The sequence below is a fragment of the Pseudochaenichthys georgianus genome, chromosome 9 (assembly GCF_902827115.2).
Source record: "Pseudochaenichthys georgianus chromosome 9, fPseGeo1.2, whole genome shotgun sequence".
Taxonomy (NCBI): Eukaryota; Metazoa; Chordata; class Actinopteri; order Perciformes; family Channichthyidae; genus Pseudochaenichthys; species Pseudochaenichthys georgianus.
The window spans coordinates 5,249,545-5,269,933 of record NC_047511.1 but is presented as its reverse complement, the minus strand read 5'-3'; the positions used below and the strand labels follow the sequence as shown (position 1 = coordinate 5,269,933).

Sequence of the window (20,389 nt, the reverse complement as noted above, 5' to 3'; positions counted from 1 at the left end):
GCTATCTTTTATGATTGTCATTTTTTATGTCTTTATATGTCTTCCCCTGATCTCAACTTTTGTGGTATACAAAATGTTTAAATATGTTCTTGAATAAATAAAGGCAAAAAAGCTGGGCTGGAGCTCCACTGCCCCGGACTGGATCTCCACTGCCCTGGACTGGAGCTCCACTGCCCGCTGTGTTTATAAACTGTGGCGTCAGGGCGTCACCTGGAAGTAGTCACTCTGGGCGGGATAACCGGAACAACAAGATGGCGGAGAGTAAAGAGTTTCGGGTAGGCTAAAAGAAAAACACTGATTGTGACTTTCATTAAAACACGTTACAAAAACTTGAAAATAATATGATGTTATAAATATGGCGGTCGGAGCTGACGGGCTCAGAGGATAGGGCATTATTTCGCAGAAATATGCACTTTTAAGAGCAGGTCGTTAGCGTTTAGGAAGTTAGCCTTAATGCTAAGAGACGCTAATAGGTCTCTTGTTATTTCACTTCAACTGAAACCCTTGCTGAATTTCATTTCTCAATGTGTCTGGTCGCGGTGTTGTTGTCTTTGTAAGTAGTTGTATAACGCTGTTAAGCAACATAATTGGTCATTAAAACCCTCCTACACGAAGTCGATTACATGCAGCTATTATCGCGATGATACAACAGCTAGCAAAAAGTTAACGCTATGGTGTCTAAATATCTTAATTTTAACACCTTCATATAACCTTAGCCACACTGGTTTAAAGTCTTTAGGTTTTTTCTTTGATCGTTTTAACAACTTAATAGTTTCATTGTATTGTACTGTTAAGTCTAGACTATATTTTCTGATGTAAACAACTCTTTGCAAACACAAAGCTGAGTGAACAGCTGCTCCGCCGATAACTGACTATTTGCTTGTTCGGTAATATAACGTGATTGAATTTGGTTAAAGGAGGATGGGAAGTTGTTTTGCTTATGAACTACATGTATTAAACATCACTGTCTAATGTAGGTATTATTCCTGTGATAATGAAAATACAAGTGATGCTGATAATCATTTAGCGGTGTTACTTGTAGGCCTACTCATTTACCTAATCTGATAAAGATGTTGTTTTGTACTTAAGGTAGGCCTATGTAACAATGTAACCTTAGAAAAGAAGAAACCTGTAGACCCTGAAAGGGTTTAATAGGAAACTATAATAATGTGTGCACACAGATTTAATTGATGGTGTTAGCAAATTACAACATCTATTCTCTTACACTCTTGTTCATGTTAATCAATTGTCTTGAATTAATCATTTGTATATGAATTAACTGAACGTGACTTAAAACCGTTTTTGAAATTAGAACATACAGTGTTCCTAAGGGAGTCACAGATAAAATGATGTATTAAAGTAAACAAACCTGATTGAACCCAGACTTATGATTATTTAATGAATGCCACAAAAGCCTGAAAACCAGATTTCCTCAAGATACAGGTTTTTCATAGAAAAGCATGCATACAATGTAATCAAGACTTGTATTGTGTGTTGTTTGGCCTTGATGTTGGCTTGTGTAGCGTCTTCTTGTTTAGATCTTTATCAGCAGTAGTGTTCAGCACTTGGTTTAACTATTTCTTCAGTTGTGTAACTTATAGAGGAATCAAGAGTGTCCCAGCTTCAGGTGTTTCTGGGCTTTATTTGGCACGACAAAAGAGGTTGAAAGTCAAAATGAAGGCACTGTGTCCAGAATAAGTCAAGGATCAAAGACCCTTTGGCCCAATTCCAATCGTACTGCTTCCCACTCTGTGACGGACTCCGTCTGTAGTCACACTCTCAGCTGAGTGACGCTCCTTCTTTAAGGCGGCGGGTGTCAATACAGCCACAAGCTTGGGGAATACTTCCTATCTCTGGCAGAAACGGGAACGGTTGTAACTTTTTCTAACCGTAGTTTCAAATCTGTCTCTCACTGACTATTTTTTAATAAAACTCCCAAAATCTTAAAGGGCGTTTCGGTTTTTTTTATTTGTCAATGTTCGCATGGAACTATGTGTACATAGCATGTTTCATGAGGGACACAAACAGCGTTGCACCTGGTAAGGGTAGGTTCAGCAACAGGTTTATCAGGACCTATGCTGTGTGTAGTGGTCGGCCGTGTAGGCGTACTCTCACTGTGATGTAGGTAAACAGTCCAAACTGCCTTTTCTGTCAGCAGGAGTCCTTCCTGTAGCAGCCGAGACCTCAGCGTGTCGACAGGAGAAACAGCCGCGTGGGACCACACCAACAGCAGCATGAACCTCCAGCAGCCGGCACCTCTCGTCCCCCCCGTCCACCCTGATGTGCAAATGAAGCCCCTCCCCTTCTATGATGTGCTGGACATCCTCATCAAGCCTTCGAGTCTAGGTGCGCCATGGAGTTTTCTTTTTGCTTTAAACTGTGAGACATGTAACCCTTGGTTCTGCCATCATGACTTGTGGCGGGTATTTTTGAATTATCTCATATACTGCTGCAAATGTTTTATTCTAGAAGTTGCTAATAATATACCAACAAAACATTTTTCATGACAATACTTTCCTGAGTAGGTTTTACAAACTAAAACCATTTAAATGTTTTGAATTGTGTAAATGCAACCAGCTAGGGAATTGTTTATCACAGGATTATACCACATTCATGTCATATTTAAGCTTGAAGATTTTTTCCATCATACCTTTGAAAAATGACGGCAAATGAGACCTCTGCAGCAGCACTAAGTCACAAGGCCGTGCAAAACGGATAAACGTGGCGTATGTCCATTATTTGCCTATGTTTTACCCATGCGCCCCTAATTCTGATACAGATGCTCCATGAAGGTGTAGTTAGTAGTATGAAGTACTTCACTTATGTTGGTAATATGTGCAAAACCTAAAGGAATACAAAAAGTCACATTATGTTTTTCATGAAGAAACGTTCCTGAGTGGGCTATACAAACTAAAAAAACCTTTTAATATATTCAATTGTGTAAATACAACCAGCTGGGGAATAGCTTATCAAAAGCCACTTTCATGTCATAATGATGAACTTTCATATCAACTCCCAAGACGTATTTGAAACTGGAACATTTTGTGATGTATCCGACTTGGCAATAAGTAGTCTAGTAGTGACTGAAAATAAAATATGGAACCTTGATATCAGAAGTTGGGTTCAGTGAAATTCAAACCAAAGTTTGAGTTATTTGGTCAATTAAGAGTATTTTAACCCTTACATGACCAACATCCTATATGACTAACAAGACTTCTACTTGACGAAGGCAGTGCCAGCTAACAGTAGGAAGGGTACAGTTTGTCATTGTTCCGTAGTAAGGCCTAACCGGAGTTGACTGTGTTCCTTAAGTGCCTTTGTCCCTAGTACAGAACTTTAATTGAATTGTGAACACAATTAGCCTTTGTTGTGGAAGAGGGAAAGACTCATGAGAATAGAGATTAGACACTGAACCATCAGAAACAATTCAGACAAAGTTTTTTGAGATATTTCTCTCCAGCAAAGTGATCAGAAGTCGAAAATGCACTCTGTGTGTTGGATTTCATTTGCTGATCCTGAAAACACTCGCTACACAGGGCGGAAATCCTGCATCAAGGACCCCCAGGGGTCCACGTACCCCCGGTTTGGAACCACTACTGTAGTTCATGGAGAGGCAGCACAAATGAAAACATTGAAGCAGATAGGAGGGGGCTGCAGCGTTTCAGTGCACTCTCGGAGAGTATTTGAGTTCATGGTGGGGGATTGTGCAGATGAGTTGGGATTACTGCAGTGATCCATCTGAAAAGGCACCAAAGTGGTAACTTTTTGTTCTGTATGAAGGTCACTAATGATGCTAATGTGTGTTATTAGCCATGGTATTCACTCTAACTGTCAGTCACCATTTGTGTCTCCAGGAGCGGGTCCTGCACAGAGGTACCACCAAGAGAAATACTTCATCTTTGCCCTGACACCACAACAAGTTCGTGAAGTGTGCATATCCAGGTAGGACTGTTTAATGAAAAGAGACTCGTGGTGTTAAATAATAAATATGATTAGTTTGTTAAACCTTGTTTCTTTGCAGGGATTTTCTCCCAGGGGGAAGACGAGACTATATGGTTCAGATTCAACTGAGGTGAGAACTGTCTCTGACATGGAGATAAAACATCTTCAAATACTTTGAATATAAAGGAAAGAAAAACAAATGAAAGTAATACACATTTATTCAAATGAAGTGAGCAAACCATTTATTAAATCTCTTTTAAAATCATATTATATTTTTATATTCGTGTTCTAGAAACCAGGACTTTCATGCTGTAAACCCATGTGTTGGTTATTTTAGACACAATGATACATTTGTTTCAAATGTAATTGTATAGAAATAAAGCACACTGCAGACAGATCTACTTAAGTAAAGAGAGACGATACAGACAACTGCATTCAATAAATGTACATTTAGGTTCAACGCTATTGTGTATCAGTTATGAAACTATTTTTATCAGATGATCTATATCAGCCATAAGAAGATTGAACTTATTGTCATTACGTAGGACAGGCACTATGTAACGAAACGGTTTCTCTGCATTTGACACATCCTAGTGTTAGGAGCAGTGGGCTGCCATTATGAACGGCGTGTGGGGAACGGTGCCTTGCTCAGGGACACCTCGGTAGCACTTGGTCTTTCCGGGACTTGAACTGGTGACCTTCCAGTTGCCAAGCCAAGTCCCTATGGACTTCGCCACCTCCGCCCTAAGCTGCCCTGCTCTGTAAAAAATGGCACCAGCTTTAACAAAAACACAACTGTCCACCTGTACTCCAAACCATTATAAACGTGTCATCACAGGTTTACTAAACACACTAAACATGTACTATGAGTAGGAAAGACACTTGTTCAAAAACACTACAATACTCCAGTTGTGCATCATACTTTGAACTCACGAGGAGTCTGCTTTTTTCCAGATATAGATTCGGTCTCTTAAATGTTTCGTTGTGTTTTCAGGTTTTGCTTGTCAGAGACGAGTTGCCCTCAAGAGGACAACTACCCAAACAGTCTTTGTATAAAGGTCAATGGGAAACTTTTCCCTCTGCCAGTAAGTGCTTTCTTCTTCTCCAGAAGTCAACCTAAGTCCTCCCCATAAAGACGCTCACAAAGCATTGTATTCTCGCAGGGTTATGCACCACCACCAAAAAACGGTGTGGAACAGAAGAGACCGGGAAGACCTCTCAACATCACCTCTCTGGTCCGCCTCTCCTCCGCCGTACCCAATCAGATTTCAGTGACGTGGGCACCTGAAATTGGAAAAGTGAGAATATGAAAATGATTCAAACACTTTCTACTGCATTTCCCTGTGCTTGTGTTGGACGTGTTGGGTCATTAACAGTGCATTAGATTCCGTAAAGGTTGTTTTAATGTTTTACAGACGTACTCCATGTCTGTGTACCTGGTGAGGCAGCTGACATCCCCACTGCTCCTGCAGAGGCTGAGGATGAAGGGCATCAGAAACCCAGACCACTCCAGAGCACTGAGTGAGTGCACAGTGAAACCTGTCAGTGTGGCAGACTACATGCCATTCAGCAGCACTTTCTCACAACTTGTTGAAAGCCAGTCTGGAGTGCGCCTCCAGACTGGCATCCCCTGGGGATGACTTTGGTTTTTGCATATTGTGTATATATATATTTTTAATGAATCATTTTGTTTCGCATGCCGTCTGTGTTCCAGTTAAAGAGAAGCTGACGGCAGATCCAGACAGTGAGATTGCTACAACGAGCCTTCGAGTCTCACTCATGTGCCCGGTAAATGAAGCATCCATGTTCAATGTGACTTTTAAATAGCACGTTTTTAATTCTGACCCTGAGACACTAGTCAGGAGCAAGAGTACCTTTAGTGAAATACTCATTCCACCAAGATGCATCTCAGAGCGCCGCAGGAAGTCCTTCCTGCCTGTGGCCATCAGACTCTTTACTCTGTCAGGGGCAAGCCCCCAGGAAGTGTGGCCGATGTTGGAGCCAATTTCCGTAGTGACCAAACAGCGGCAGTTGATCTGATCACAGAATAATCATGCATTACTTTCTGCCACAAGTTCTCATTTGGGATGCCACTGGGGGGTGCCAAAGTCTGAAGAATTCAATATACATGCCATGATCATATTTAAAAAGCACAAAGGCTCAAGAGCATCTTCGCCTAAAACCAATAAATGAGCACTCCCTTCAGAAGTGAAGTTATATTGGTTTTCAAGACAGAATTATTAGATTAAATTCATTTTGCCATCATGTCCATTGTGTTAATGTTACGTAGACCTTTCCACTTGTTACATTACATAAAGATAATGCCATGTAAGGAAAACGGCATGAATTGAACCAAGCATTTCCTAAAGGCATGTGTCCTGACTGACCTGTGTGTTTTGTCCTCCAGCTGGGTAAGATGCGCCTGACGGTGCCGTGCCGGGCGGTGACCTGCTCCCACCTGCAGTGCTTTGACGCGGCCCTGTACCTGCAGATGAATGAGAAGAAACCCACCTGGATCTGTCCTGTGTGCGACAAGAAGGCTGCGTACGAGAGTCTCATCATCGACGGGTCAGTTCCCTTCATTGGACCACATCACACACCTGCTGCTTCTACATTCAGATTGTGATACAAAAGATAAAACAAGTTATTAAAGCTGGGCAGAACAATTCCTAATATCTCTACTTCACCATAAAATGGAAAAAATTGGCGTAATAATAATCGTTATTCGTATAGCACCTTTCATACAAGAACTGCAGTTTAAAGTGCTTCACAGTACACGGTTGACGTCTCTTAAAAAACTCACAGAAAATGGATAAAAGATATAATACAGTTACCAGTAAATTACATAAAAACAAAAAATAGCATAGAAAAGACGTAACAAAAATGGATTAAAGGTCTGACAATAGAATTGTGCATTAAAAGGAGGATAGTGGAAATACAACACAAAATCAGATGACAGTTTAACATGTGTAAGAGTGCGTTGAGCAAGTGCAGCAGAGAGCAGGAGTTAGCTTCCTAAAGGCTAAATTGTACAAATATGTTTACAATAAATAATTTCACTGAGCAGGCTAGTGTTTAAAATACAAGGTTCTTTATTTGTCAAACGAACATAGCTACAGTGTAGTTATGTCGATAAAAATCTTGTGTCACAGGCTTCTCCAACAGAGCAACACAGATAAACAGAAAAATATAGTGCAAGTAAATACAAGAAGAAAAATAGTTTGAAATAGTGCAATAAGAGTCTATATGCAAGTCATTGAAATATGATATATTAGGTAACTGCTAGTGTTGCAGTGCTACTGTCTTTAGTGACAGCCAGGCTCTACACTGCGAGCATGTCACTGCATAGTTTCACTCTCCATAATGTAATATACAGTGGGGCAGAAAAGTATTTAGTCGGCCACCAATTGTGCAAGTTCTCCCACTTAAAAAGATGAGAGGCCTGTAATTTTCATCCTAGGTACACTTCAACTATGAGAGACAAAATGAGAAAAAAAAATCAATCCAGAAAATCCCATTGTCTGATTTTTAAAGAATTTATTTGCAAATTATGGTGGAAAATAAGTATTTGGTCAATAACAAAAAGTTAATCTCAATACTTTGTTATATACCCTTTGTTGGCAATGACAGAGGTCAAACGTTTTCTGTAAGTATTCACAAGGTTTTCACACACTGTTGCTGGTATTTTGGCCCATTCCTCCATGCAGATCTCCTCTAGAGCAGTGATGTTTTGGGGCTGTCGCTGGGCAACACAGACTTTCAACTCCCTCCAAAGATTTTCTATGTGGTTGAGATCTGGAGACTGGCTAGGCCACTAAGCTACTCCTTCGTTGCCCGGGCAGTGTGTGTTTGGGATCATTGTCATGCTGAAAGACCCAGCCACGTTTCATCTTCAATGCCCTTGCTGATGGAAGGAGGTTGTCACTCAAAATCTCACGATACATGGCCCCATTCATTCTTTCCTTTACACGGATCAGTCGTCCTGGTCCCTTTGCAGAAAAACAGCCCCAAAGCATGATGTTTCCACCCCCATGTTTCACAGTAGGTATGGTGTTCTTTGGATGCAACTCAGCATTCTTTCTCCTCCAAACACGTCTAGTTGAGTTACCAAAAAGTTCTATTTTGGTTTCATCTGACCATATGACATTCTCCCAATCCTCTTCTGGATCATCTAAATGCTCTCTAGCAAGCTTCAGACGGGCCTGGACAAGTACTGGCTTAAGCAGGGGGACACGTCTGGCACTGCAGGATTTGAGTCCCTGGCGGCGTAGTGTGTTACTGATGGCAGCCTTTGTTACTTTGGTCCCAGCTCTCTGCAGGTCATGGACTCGGTCCCCCCGTGTGGTTCTGGGATCTTTGCTCACCGTTCTTGTGATCATTTTGACCCCACGGGGTGAGATCTTGCGTGGAGCCCCAGATCGAGGGAGATTATCAGTGGTCTTGTATGTCTTCCATTTTCTAATAATTGCTCCCACAGTTGATTTCTTCACACCAAGCTGCTTACCTATTGCAGATTCAGTCTTCCCAGCCTGGTGCAGGTCTACATGTTTGTTTCTGGTGTCCTTTGACAGCTCTTTGGTCTTGGCCATAGTGGAGTTTGGAGTGTGACTGTTTGAGGTTGTGGACAGGTGTCTTTTATACTGATAACGAGTTCAAACAGGTGCCATTAATACAGTTAACGAGTGGAGGACAGAGGAGGCTCTTAAAGAAGAAGTTACAGGTCTGTGAGAGCCAGAAATCTTGTTTGTTTGTAGATGACCAAATAGTTATTTTACCGAGGAATTTACCAATTAATTCATTAAAAATCCTACCATGTGATTTCTTGGATTCTTTCCCCCCATTCTGTCTCTCATAGTTGAGGTGTACCTAGGATGAAAACTACAGGCCTCTCTCATCTTTTTTAGTGGGAGAACTTGCACAATTGGTGGCTGACTAAATACTTTTTTGTCCCACTGTAAATACTTTCAGTTTTTGGATTAAGCAGCATGTAAAAAAAAAAAAAGATTTCTCACATTGAGAGGGTTGCACATGTAATTCCATATGCGATACAGTCTGCATCAACATTAAGAAGTATTGGAGAAACACAACATTGCTTGGAACATCCCTTTTTCTAACACAAGGATCAATAGGTTTGACATTTATCATTTCGGTATAATCAATTGGGACATTCCTCATGCTCATGCATATTGAAATTCACTTGATATGTAGAAGTCTTAAATAGCTCAAGGTCATGAAAGTCGTGTCAGAACCTGAGAAACCCACCAATGAAGTCCACCTGACCAGTTAGTGGCCCCTGCTATAAACTGGTGATTGAAGGGATTTGTTCTTTTTCAGTCTATTCCTGGAGATCCTGAACGACTGCTCCGATGTGGATGAAATCAAGTTCCAGGAGGACGGAACCTGGTGTCCCATGAGACCCAAGAAAGAAGCCGTCAAAGTTCCCTCGCAGTCAATTTCAAAAGTGGAGAGTAAGTACATCATCCTGTACCTGAGCAAGGTTTGAAATGATCCGACCAACAAAATGTTGCCACTCACCGATTTCTTATGCGCCTGTGCCAAAATGCTGCTAATTCCCATGATGCTCACTGAAATATGTTGAAGCACTTCACGTTTTTCCTGGGATTTAAATACAAATAATGTTATCTTTGGTTGGACTTGTTATGTAATAGAAGTCAGAAAAGACTAAAAAAAAAATCCATGATATCGGGGGAGTTGGTTTTTTAAATAACTTAATGAAAAAGTTTACAACACCAACATCAGAAAAATGCTCACCCATATGCTGACATGAAACTGAGGGGCGTTATAGACAGTGGTCATTCAGGTGGATAGATATTGGTCATTTTGCAGGGCTTTTTTAATGTTGCTAAATTGTATAGATTTTTCATAAAGTACTCTGTTATAAATAATTCAATAAATATGGGAGACATTTTGAGGGAACGGCATTTAGTTTGTAATATTTTGCCAATATTATCAAGTTATTATTTCTAAATTCCGTTTTTTGTTCTCTATTTGAAGGCCATTTAATATTTCATATACACTGAAAAGTATAAGAATCAATCAATTTTGCGCAGAACAAACCGGGTTTCTGATACGGCTCAGGCGGCGACATGTGTTTATATCAAAGCCTGACATACCTTCTTCCTCTCGGCCATTGATCATAAGAATATTTTTAAGATTACGTTTGTTTTGAGAATTCAATAGGGTGCAATGGGCTTGGAGCTGAGAGCCACAGACAGAAAGCCAGAAAGGGACAGACATTGTTGGTTTGGTCTCTTCATGGTAATTACTGTCAATAATACAAATCTATGTTGGTCTGAACCTTTTAGCGTCAGCTCCTTCGCGCCAGTCTGCAGCGGTCCCCCACTCCACTGAGCCCAGCACCACCAAGAAGGCAGATGTGATCGATCTGACTCTGGAAAGCTCGTCCTCCTCTTCCTCTGATGAAGAGGACTCGGACCCTCCCTTGAAGAAACGCTGCATTTACATTTCCAAGACTGAGGAGATGCATCCGAAGGGGTGAGCAAGCCTGTCTTTGTCCTTTTCTAGAACCATAAACAGACATGCCTGGACCAAATCTGCAAGTATCACATTACATTTAGCTGACATTTGATGCATGGGCCAAGGGGAAGACACAGTATTTGTCGTAGTGGTCCACAATATTTACAATACATTAGTCACTATAACGACAGTAGGAAACAAACAAAAGGCGCTTTCACACCACAGTACTTTTCCCACAAAGGTTCATCTGTACTTAGTTCATGAGAACTCTTTAGTTCGACACCTCCTCATCTCCACCGCTCCCATGTTTTCTTTTGTGTTGCCATAAGTTAGTCTCTCTGCGTTTGTGCGCTGGGCTAATGCTAATGCGAGGATAATAAGATGTCGGCTTCACAAAACTCTTTGGGACTTTTACGGGGCGTGGTTTGCATTCCGCCCAGCCAATCAGACATAGTAACCTTTTTCTCCCACGAAAGTCCCTGCTCTCTAATGGCGCGTTTCCACTGCAGGCCTCGCTCTGTTTGGTTAGGCCTTATTAGGCCCGGCTCACTTTAATGCTGCGCTTCCATTACAGTTTAGGAACTGGGGTAGTTACTATAGTAACGCAGTGTAGGCGGAGCCGTGACGTCATCTTCAATGAGCGCCCCAGAAAAACAACACAGCCGTTAGCTGTTAGCACTCAGAGCTCACAGCTCTTCATATCTGTTCAGAAACTAGACACAAGTTAAAGTACAAACCACAGACTGCCTGTGTCATGGCGAATACAGTCGCTGGTTAATTTACGTCTGTATAGGCCGTTGTTGTGAGTGTGGACGGTCGGAGCATATATAACGTTAGCTTAGCCAAGCTCCATTTAGAAAGCACGCATTTTAAAAGGGTTTTCGCCTGACGTCTGTCTGCAGACTTGTCAAAGCATTAATTCATGGTTTTTACTAACCGGTATCAGTATGTTGTTACTTCGGCATCATTTTGAAACGTGTATTACAATTAAATCACGGTCAAATATGTTCATCTTGTTGTAGTTGTAGCCCCCTTGCCAGCGATTCTCTCTCTAGTTTAGCATACTCAGCCCGACTCAGCCTGGTTGTTCCTGGTCCTAGAACCACGATTTAGTCAGGCCAGAAAAAAGGTGAAAAAGTAGCCCCGGGCCAAAACTAGGCCAAGTGGAAACGCAACGAAAAACGGGCCCCGCACGGTCGGCACGCTTAAAGCGAGCTACCCGCTGCAGTGGAAAAGTGCCATAATACCTCATTCACACCAACGGTGTTTCAGGGTCGGTTCGGAGCTTGAAAAGCACCGGGTTTTCCTGTTCACACCGCAGCGGAGCAGCCTCTTAGCTCCGGAATCCGGTTCGTTTCAAGCACCAACATTTTTTCCGGCTGGAGCAAAAGCACCGCATACGTCACGCTTACGTCGAGGCGGGGGCAGGGCCGGGATCAACTCCTGAACAACAACAAAAAGCCGGCATTTTATCCAGTTTGTACACAACGATGGAGAAAATTAACAAGCAGCAGTGGTCCACTGAAGAGACCAGCTACCTACTGGGAATTGGGTCTTCCGAAGAGGCACAGAGGAAGCTGGAGCACAATCGGCCATTGTTGTTGTTGTCGGTGTCAGCTGTAGGGCTGCAACAAACGACTAATTTGATAGTCGATTAATCTATCGATTAATGAAACGATTAATCGACTATTCGGACTATTATGCCTTGCACAATTTCTCAAACTCTCTGATTTTATCAACTTTTAGATTTAGCTTGAGGTTGTTTTAGGCATGTGGAAACTAACAATGAAGACAATAAAGATGAATACTTGATTAAAAAATACATATTATTAAATTAACTAAATAAATTGTTTACAAAATGATCATTGCTTTTCATTTAAATTAAATAAATAATATTTCACATCAAAAGAAACAACAGTGTTTTAGCAAATAATAAATAATGTGATTAACTGTAAACAGAATAGCTGAAACTTTAACAAACTAACTAATTCAGTTACCTCAAATCATTACCCCATGTTTATATAATGTAGTTAACTCCGTGTGTTGCTGCTAGCATACAGAACACCTGACGTGGAAACGTTACTCGTGGACGGGGCTACAGAGCTGCTAGAAAGACAGTCCAACCCGGTGCATTCCTCCGTCTGGATGTGGAGCACTTTGCTAAATGTTTAGACACATTGCTCGTGTTACCGCCCTTACATGCTAAACTCTTATTGCACTTTTGGCAACGAGCAACGATATGGGTAATGTTTAACCACACCTCGGAGCGCGTTCTCCCCGCCACCTCCGCAGTGTTGCTGCATGTAGCAGCCCCGTGTGTGTAAACTGCCCCGCCCCCTCGCACACAGACCAGGGAGAGAGATCTCGTCTCATCGAAAATACATCATAGACGCATTTGTTTGTCTTTTTACATATTATAAACGAGCTGGCCACACTAAGACTGCGATATAATGTTTTTGTATCAATAATACATGACATATATTTTTTAAATGTCTCCAGTACCAATAACGTTGTTGCTTAACGGCGCGTAAAACGCACGTGATGACGTCACCAACGAATCGACGACTGAATTAGTTGGCAACTAATTTGGTAATCGATTTTAATCGATTAAGTCGATTAAGTCGATTAGTTGTTGCACCCCTAGTCAGCTGTGAGGGGTTTCTGCACGGTTTGGCTTTATGAAGCAGGCACGCAAACGGTTACGTCATGACGCAAACGATGACGCAATGACGCAGCACCAGTCGGACTCTGGGCGGTGTGAAAAGAGCCGGAGCTAAACCGAAGAGCCGGTTCTGAACCTGAAAAGCTCTAGCACGGAGCTTGAACCGGAGTTGCGTTGGTGTGAATGAGGTATAGCAGGGACGGAAAAGGGGGTACAAATGTTCTCATGAACTCATTTTTAGTTCCGGATTTTTTTGGTGTGAACGCAACATTTTGGAACTATATCGGAACTAAAGTGGGTGAAGTACTGCGTGTGAAAGCGCCTAAAGTCGCTGAGAGGCTGAGGCCGGGCCTGTTTGATATTGTGTGGCACGCTACAAAACAGTACTTGCTGAGATCAAAAACTGTTGAAAAATAATGTAGTTTAATGAAATCTGTACATTGTTATAGTAATCAAAGCAATCATTAAACTTGCGGTCAACAAAAAGTACAACGGCCCTGTGTCACCCTCTCTTCCACACACACCTCACGCAGGTGAACAGGATTATAATGAGTGCCGCCCATATCCATGTGACCCAAGCCAACCAATCAATAGTGATCAAACAAATATCTTATATTAAAACAAAACGCATTACTACACGTTTCATGGCTCCTACAGTCACTATTGGAGTGACTACTAAGAGTGCATACTCTTTGAGATCCTGAATACGGAAGTAGCCTCGAGTCCAGCTACATGCTTGCTGGGCACAACGCCCAATGGCATCATTTCTAAACATAAAAGAAACTCATAGCTCTGGCATGCCTCTCTTTATGTGTGTGAGCATTGTCCTTGTATCAAACTGCTGTCTTTCCTGTTAAGTATGTCTTTGAAAATATACCCTAAAATCGAAATGAGAATAACAAAATGTCGGACACACAGTCACAGTAATGCTTGTTTCCTCTCAGAGTGTTGACCTACCAGCCCACTGTGCGTGTGCCAAATGTCCAGGCCCTGGACCCGTCCTACCTGAGCTCCGCGCTGGCTGACTATGCAGTCCCCTTCCACCCCTCCACCCTGGCCTCCATCCCCACTGACATGCAGAGTGAGTCGGGGTGAAGGGACACTGACCTGCTGCCATCTCCCCACTGCCCACTGTTAACCTGCTCTCTCTCTCTCTCTCTCTCTCTCTCTCTCTCCTACAGGTCTGGATCTGTTTTCTTTAATCCAAGCAGATCCTCAGGTGAGTTTTCTACTGTGATCACATTCTCTACAGAGGTGGATGAAGTACTCAGATATTGTACTTAAGCATCCAAATAAACTTATATATTTTATAAAATAAATATTATATTGACCCCTAGTATAAAACTGCACTTCACATTTCACTGTCTTTCCTTTTTAAAATGTTGACTTTGCCGTTCAGTTTCCTTCACCATATTCAACGCCTATGTCCCTATTAGATATATCTGACATATCAATATAACAGCTGTAGCAACCTGACTTCCATTTTATTTCACACAAGCTAGTTGATTATATTCAAAAACGACTACTTCCATTTTCTACATTTTCATAATATTCTCCTCGGTAAAATAAAGGAGGACAAAACCAGAAATTACGATATCAAAATAAAAACAACATAAAAATGATAACCCCAATTAGATAATAAGAATAAAAACGAAATCAATAATAGGAATAATAAACCTTACAAGTAAAAACCTGTACAATAATTAAAACTATATACAAATAAATGAACAGTAAAGATTAAAAGACCAATTAAAAATGTGGTATCTCTAATAAAAAGTTAATCTAAAAAGATGTGTCGTTAGCAATCCAGGGACTCTGCTCAGGTGGATACAAAAGAGGGTGAAGTTGGAATTGTATCTTAGCAGTTTAAATATTCTTTGAGTGGACTTTAATAAATGATTACCATTTCTTCCCGTCAGCATTATCGGCCGCAGATGTTCCTGGACAACCTGGCCAGCAGCATGCAGAGTGCAGCCAGCACCTCCTCCGCCCTGGTGTCCTCCTCCAGCGGCCACTACGACACCAGCTCCCACGCTGCCAGCTCCCTCCACGAGACCCGGGTCATCACTGGAGGGGGGGGGGGCCCCGGAGGGGGGGCTGACAGCGGCATTTCAGATATCATTTCACTAGACTGAGCCACGTCTCACTGGACCTCTCCAGGCCTGTTTTCTGTGGCCTTCTCAGTGTGCACTACGTGAACATGCCATGTAGAATTTTCCTAATTGGTATACATGAGTACTTTGATGATCTGAGCATTTTAACGGTGTAAAACGGTATCCAGGCATGTTTCTTTTTGCCGTTGGGGGTCTTCAAAAGGGTTTTGCACACAGGATTGCACCCCCGCCCCTGCAAACAACATGTTGAAGTGTCATCTGGCAAGCTAGTGAGCCCCATATTGCCAACGATGGCATGGCCAACAGTGTGTGAGTCTGTGTGCATGAATATGTATCACTCCTGATGAGCAGGTGGCACCTTGGATGGCAGCCCTCTGCCTCCGTATGAATGTGTGTAAATGGGTGCTGACGTGTTGTAAAAGCGCTTTGAGTGGTCCCAGAGCCTGGAAGATCCGTATACAGCAGTGGAAGAAATTAAGAAACCACTCAATCTCTACATGTATGGCAGCCATTCCAGTCTAGTGTCCGTTGAAGTCCAACACAGATACATGTGGTCAGTAGTTTATAGAACAAAAGAAAAACTAAATAATTGTACTCAAACACATAGCTATACAAAGTAAAACCAGAGGTATTGATAATGCTGCAGTGGTATCTTGTTTTGTTTCCAGAGCTGTACATGCAGTTCATTTATTAGACTTTAGGAAATATTCTCATGTGCGCTTTAACCTCACATGCTCACATTTCAAACTGAGTTATTTGCATTGGTTTTGTAGCAAATGTCCCCAGCGTTTTAGCTTTGGTTTGGTTATACATTTACCAGTGGTTTAGCCTGGGTTCAGTCCAGTTGTTTTGATCACAGTTGGTCGCATCCTTAGGAAAACCCTGTCTCCCTCTGGCTAGCTTTCTGTGTCACTTTCCCCCCCCACCACTCATTGACTTCAGCTCTGTGCCATTATATGTTTGCCAATCAGTGGAACTGGCCGTCCTTTAACAGTAAAGAAAGTCATTAGTTGTAGTGTAACCTGGGGAATATTTGGTAGTTTTTTTTCATCATTATGAACTGAACATCTAGTCTTTTGGCCATCCTTATTTTCTTATTTATGTGAATAACACACTCGGCTCTGTATTTTTGTTCCCCCGGCAGATAGATAAATATCTGTAATTATTGGAAATGTTTAGAACATTGAAATCTTCATTTATACCAATTTGTTGACTTAGAAAAGACATGCTGACGTGACCTTGTTGATCTGCACTGTGCCTCAACATGGAACAGAGGCGGGCCGGATGGAAGGAGAGCTTGGACTCGTTGCTCAACTTGTTTCAGACATTCATGCTGGTGAAAGAATTGTTAGAAGCAGGATGAAAAATACTTATGTACTGCTGAACAGACTGCTGACTGTAAACATAAAAGGCAGGTCGGGTATTCAAATGTTTTTTTTATCGGTTCTACCAGCTGTTACAGAGCAGCCTTCAATGTAAAATGTTCCTTTGTAATTTAGTCAGAGCAATAATAATTGAATTAGGTAAACAAAGTTGTAAATGTAGTTCAGATACTCAGTAAATGGTTCCAGTTGGTTTCCACTCTGCCTCCCAAATCCATCCCAGCTCTGTTGCTAAAATAATTTTGCCCATCCAAAATTAGGCAAATACACTCATTTGCCTTCTTTCAGAGATTGAAATGATCAGATGGATATCAATAGAGTGGCGAACTCACGCCCATCTACTTCCGCCCCATGGGACCTTATTTCTGAAAAATTAAGTATTGAAGTCAATGGAGAGAAAACGTATCTTTCGATCCCGTTTGAATTGTGCCATGAATTACACATATGATGTTTGTCAATCTTAAAAAATCATTTCCATGTCAAAAAAGTCAGTTTGTCTTAAAACTGTTGAAATATAAGACTATGAAAAATACGCAACTAGAAAGACTACAAATCCCAGAGAACATTAACGCTACACATTACACTCGTGTTACTCACCAAAACCTTGTAAAGCCGGTCCCGCATGCTGGCTCTTACGGAACCGACTAACTCCCCTTTTGTGTATGTACAGTTCTCAAAATGGCCAGACTTGTAGTGATTTTCACCTATTTTAATACTTTTCACTTCATTCTGAATTTGGGGTTAAGTACTCCAGTGCTCCGTTCTGGCATCTTCAAAGAGCTGCTTTACAAATGAAAATGGTATACATTAAACACAGTGACACAATGTCACAATTGAACTTATTTAATGGTTTGAAAACCCACAGAAACTGAAAATACATTATTAAGAACAATCCTTAGAGTAATGTGTTATGGAGCCTCCGTGACGGAGATCATTTTCAGTCTCTAATTTTCACGGTCATTGTAGGCTAGGGCTAGGCTACTCATCATCTGCAGTATCACCAAGGACATGTATAGCTTTTTAACAGTATCTATCTAGACAATAAAACTGCACTTGGTCCCTAGGATGTGATGTCAACCCCTACCTCCATCTAACCCGACATCTTAAAACCTTTGTGGAGTCAATTTAGTGGCTAACGTTAACGTGGGTTAGCAAGCTAACAATAGCATTTCTACTTACTTTTCTGGGTGCCGCCGTGAAAGGTGTCGATTGAAATTCGACGTCCCAGTCTTCTCTTCAATCTTCTGTCCACATAATGTGCATTTTGCGCTGCTCTTTCCCAAAATGGAAACGAAATCTTTAAAAGCATACAGCACGATGCGGGGTGTGTCTCTGGACATCTTTAGACTGGTATAGCAGCTGGGGCGTGCCCAGTACGTGAACTCGCCTCGCAGGTGCACACGCCAGGACACAGAGACATCAGACTCCAGAGAAAACTTGCTCGAGTCCGAGTCCAAGTCCGAGTCATCCAAGGAGTGTCCGAGCCGAGTCCGAGTCATCATTACCTGTGTTCGAGTCCAAGTCCAAGTCATCGTGCGTGAGAATTCACGAGTCCGAGTCGCGTCAATCAGTGCGCGAGTCCGAGTCAAGTCACGAGTCCCGAAAATCGGCACTCGAGTACTCCATCTCTGGTACTTATTATATGTTGTAGTTTGGATTCCAAAAGCTTTTAGTCTACCATCCCATCATTCAAGGGTGGTTTTCACTATAAGTAATTTTTTTTTTTTTGGACGCACACAATAATCTTTTTTTTTTTTACTGTGTTCAATCTTAATTTACTTTAAAATAAAAACATCTATATTGATTCTGACACTTCTACATCCAACTCACAGGTGTAACCTTGCTGTGAGAAAAAAGATTATTAATTTAACCCTTTTAGAAGGGAAGATATGGTCATTTGTTATGGGAATGTCATTTTCGACCCCGAAACCTGAAAAACAGGCTCGGGGTTTAACAGGTTAAATTGTGTATTATAGAATGATCACACCGGTGACGGTACTCTCCAAAGGGTCACGAAATATGACTACTACTCTTACTGTTTAACATGTTGGGTTACTTAATGTTACTTCATGTTAAGGCTAATAAAAATGACAAGGCTGTAATGCTAACTAACGTGCTAGGGAGCTAACTTGATCCAGCCATTGATCCATTCCTTTCATCAGACGGGAAGCGAAAGAACGAGCAAGACCCATTGCTGGTATGATAACAACCTGGTACTAAGCACACAGGCATCTTGTTAAAGTTATCTTATCTTAGCCAGTATCTTATCTTAGCCAGTATCTTATCTTAGCCAGCGCCATATAGATAGCTAAAATCAGCGCCATATAGATATAATCTATCTCTTAGGAAAACAGTTATGACATCACTTACTTACTTACTCTGGGATTTGTAGTCTTTCTAGTTGCGTATTTTTCATAGTCTTATATTTCAACAGTTTTACGACAAACTGACTTTTTTGACATGGAAATGATTTTTTTAAGATTGACAAACATCGTATGTGTAATTCATGGCACAATTCAAGTTTTCTCTCTTCATTGACTTCAATGCATAATTTTCCGAAATAAGGTCCCATGGACCGGAAGTAGATGGGTGTGACTTCGCCACTCTATACCATCTGTCTAAGTACAGAGCACATTTTCTCACAAATCATTGTGAGACGTTTTTTTGGAGTTCGACTTAATGTGGATAATAGCGTTTTGTTGCAAAACATCCCAAAAAGTTAGGTTAATACCGCCGGATCTTCTTCTCTTCAGTCACTCTGTAAATGTTCTGAGCTGCATCTGTTCAGATTGTATTGTATGCTGATGATGCTGTGTTGTTGGACAGGGATGGCTGGATTGAACATTACCTTCACTCAACACCTACTACATATAAGCCACTTTCTCACATCATGCAGTAAACAGGGCATCTACTGAACTCTACACTCCTACTTTATCACGATGGCTTGCTGTGCATGTGGACTCCAAGCCATCAGGAGCTCAATCTCAGGGACCTGCTCTCCACTTGTGAACAAATACTGACATATAGAAACAACACTGTCAGTATCTGGAAGTGAAATACAGATGATGATGAGGCTAATTAAGTTTATTTTTAGGTCTGTGTATTTATTTAATTCATGTTGGCAATTTAAAGGCTGTGATAAAGATCAGTTCACCCAAACTACACAGCAATCCCATTTAGCTCCATGGTATCCACTCCCTAGATCTTAGGTTGACAATACATCTCTATAGGGACAAATAACCAATACGTCTGGGGATTCACGAGGCATTATGGGCTGGCCCAAGCTAACCAGGTCTGGACTCCAGCTCTGTGTTTCCCAAAATAGTAAACTGTTCCTTAAACTGGTGTGTTCTTCTTCTCCACTCCCCCTATGGAGGCAATAGGAGGTTAAAGGAGTCTTTAACTGAACTTTCAGAAACTGTGAAACTGATATCTACGTTTTCATTCATTGGATTGTGATGGAGGCAAAGATATCTCAAAACCTGGAACAATAAAATTCACTCTGCATGGAGGGATACCACTGGTGACAGGGCGAGATGTCTTTGGCATTTTGGGAAACCACTGTTGAAAAAAGTCCAGATTCAACAGCATCAAACACGGCCTTTATACTCGCACAGAAGGGTGGGAAGGGTTTGCATTAAGTTCTGTTTTATGAAATTACTGATACTACTTTTGAAAAGTTAACTGGCAGATGTTGGCCATGTGGATTTGTATTGTGTACCCTTCATTCTTTATGGACTTTGAAACACAATCCAGATCATTTTTCCTTTGACCCTATGTTAACGAAGTAC

General features: G+C 41.5%; 1 protein-coding gene across 1 annotated transcript; it reads left to right on the top strand.

The window, feature by feature from the left end:
* Positions 1–234: 234 nt before the first annotated feature.
* Positions 235–16,639, top strand: pias2 (protein inhibitor of activated STAT, 2). Its single transcript, XM_034091722.1, has 14 exons — positions 235–275; positions 2,159–2,346; positions 3,855–3,942; positions 4,022–4,072; positions 4,937–5,027; positions 5,106–5,240; positions 5,358–5,463; positions 5,657–5,730; positions 6,350–6,510; positions 9,277–9,410; positions 10,269–10,458; positions 14,047–14,183; positions 14,284–14,321; positions 15,022–16,639. The coding sequence occupies exons 2-14, from the start codon at positions 2,235–2,237 to the stop codon at positions 15,235–15,237; spliced, it is 1,533 nt and encodes a 510-aa protein (XP_033947613.1). The 5' UTR covers positions 235–275; positions 2,159–2,234; the 3' UTR covers positions 15,238–16,639.
* Positions 16,640–20,389: the final 3,750 nt, after the last annotated feature.

Coding starts and splice junctions, on each gene's coding strand:
- pias2 (XM_034091722.1), top strand. CDS start 2,235: ATGAACCTCCAGCAGCCGGCACCTCTCGTCCCCCCCGTCCACCCTGAT. Junction 4,073..4,936: donor ATGGTTCAGATTCAACTGAG/GTGAGAACTGTC, acceptor TTGTGTTTTCAG/GTTTTGCTTGTCAGAGACGA. Junction 6,511..9,276: donor GAGAGTCTCATCATCGACGG/GTCAGTTCCCTT, acceptor GTTCTTTTTCAG/TCTATTCCTGGAGATCCTGA.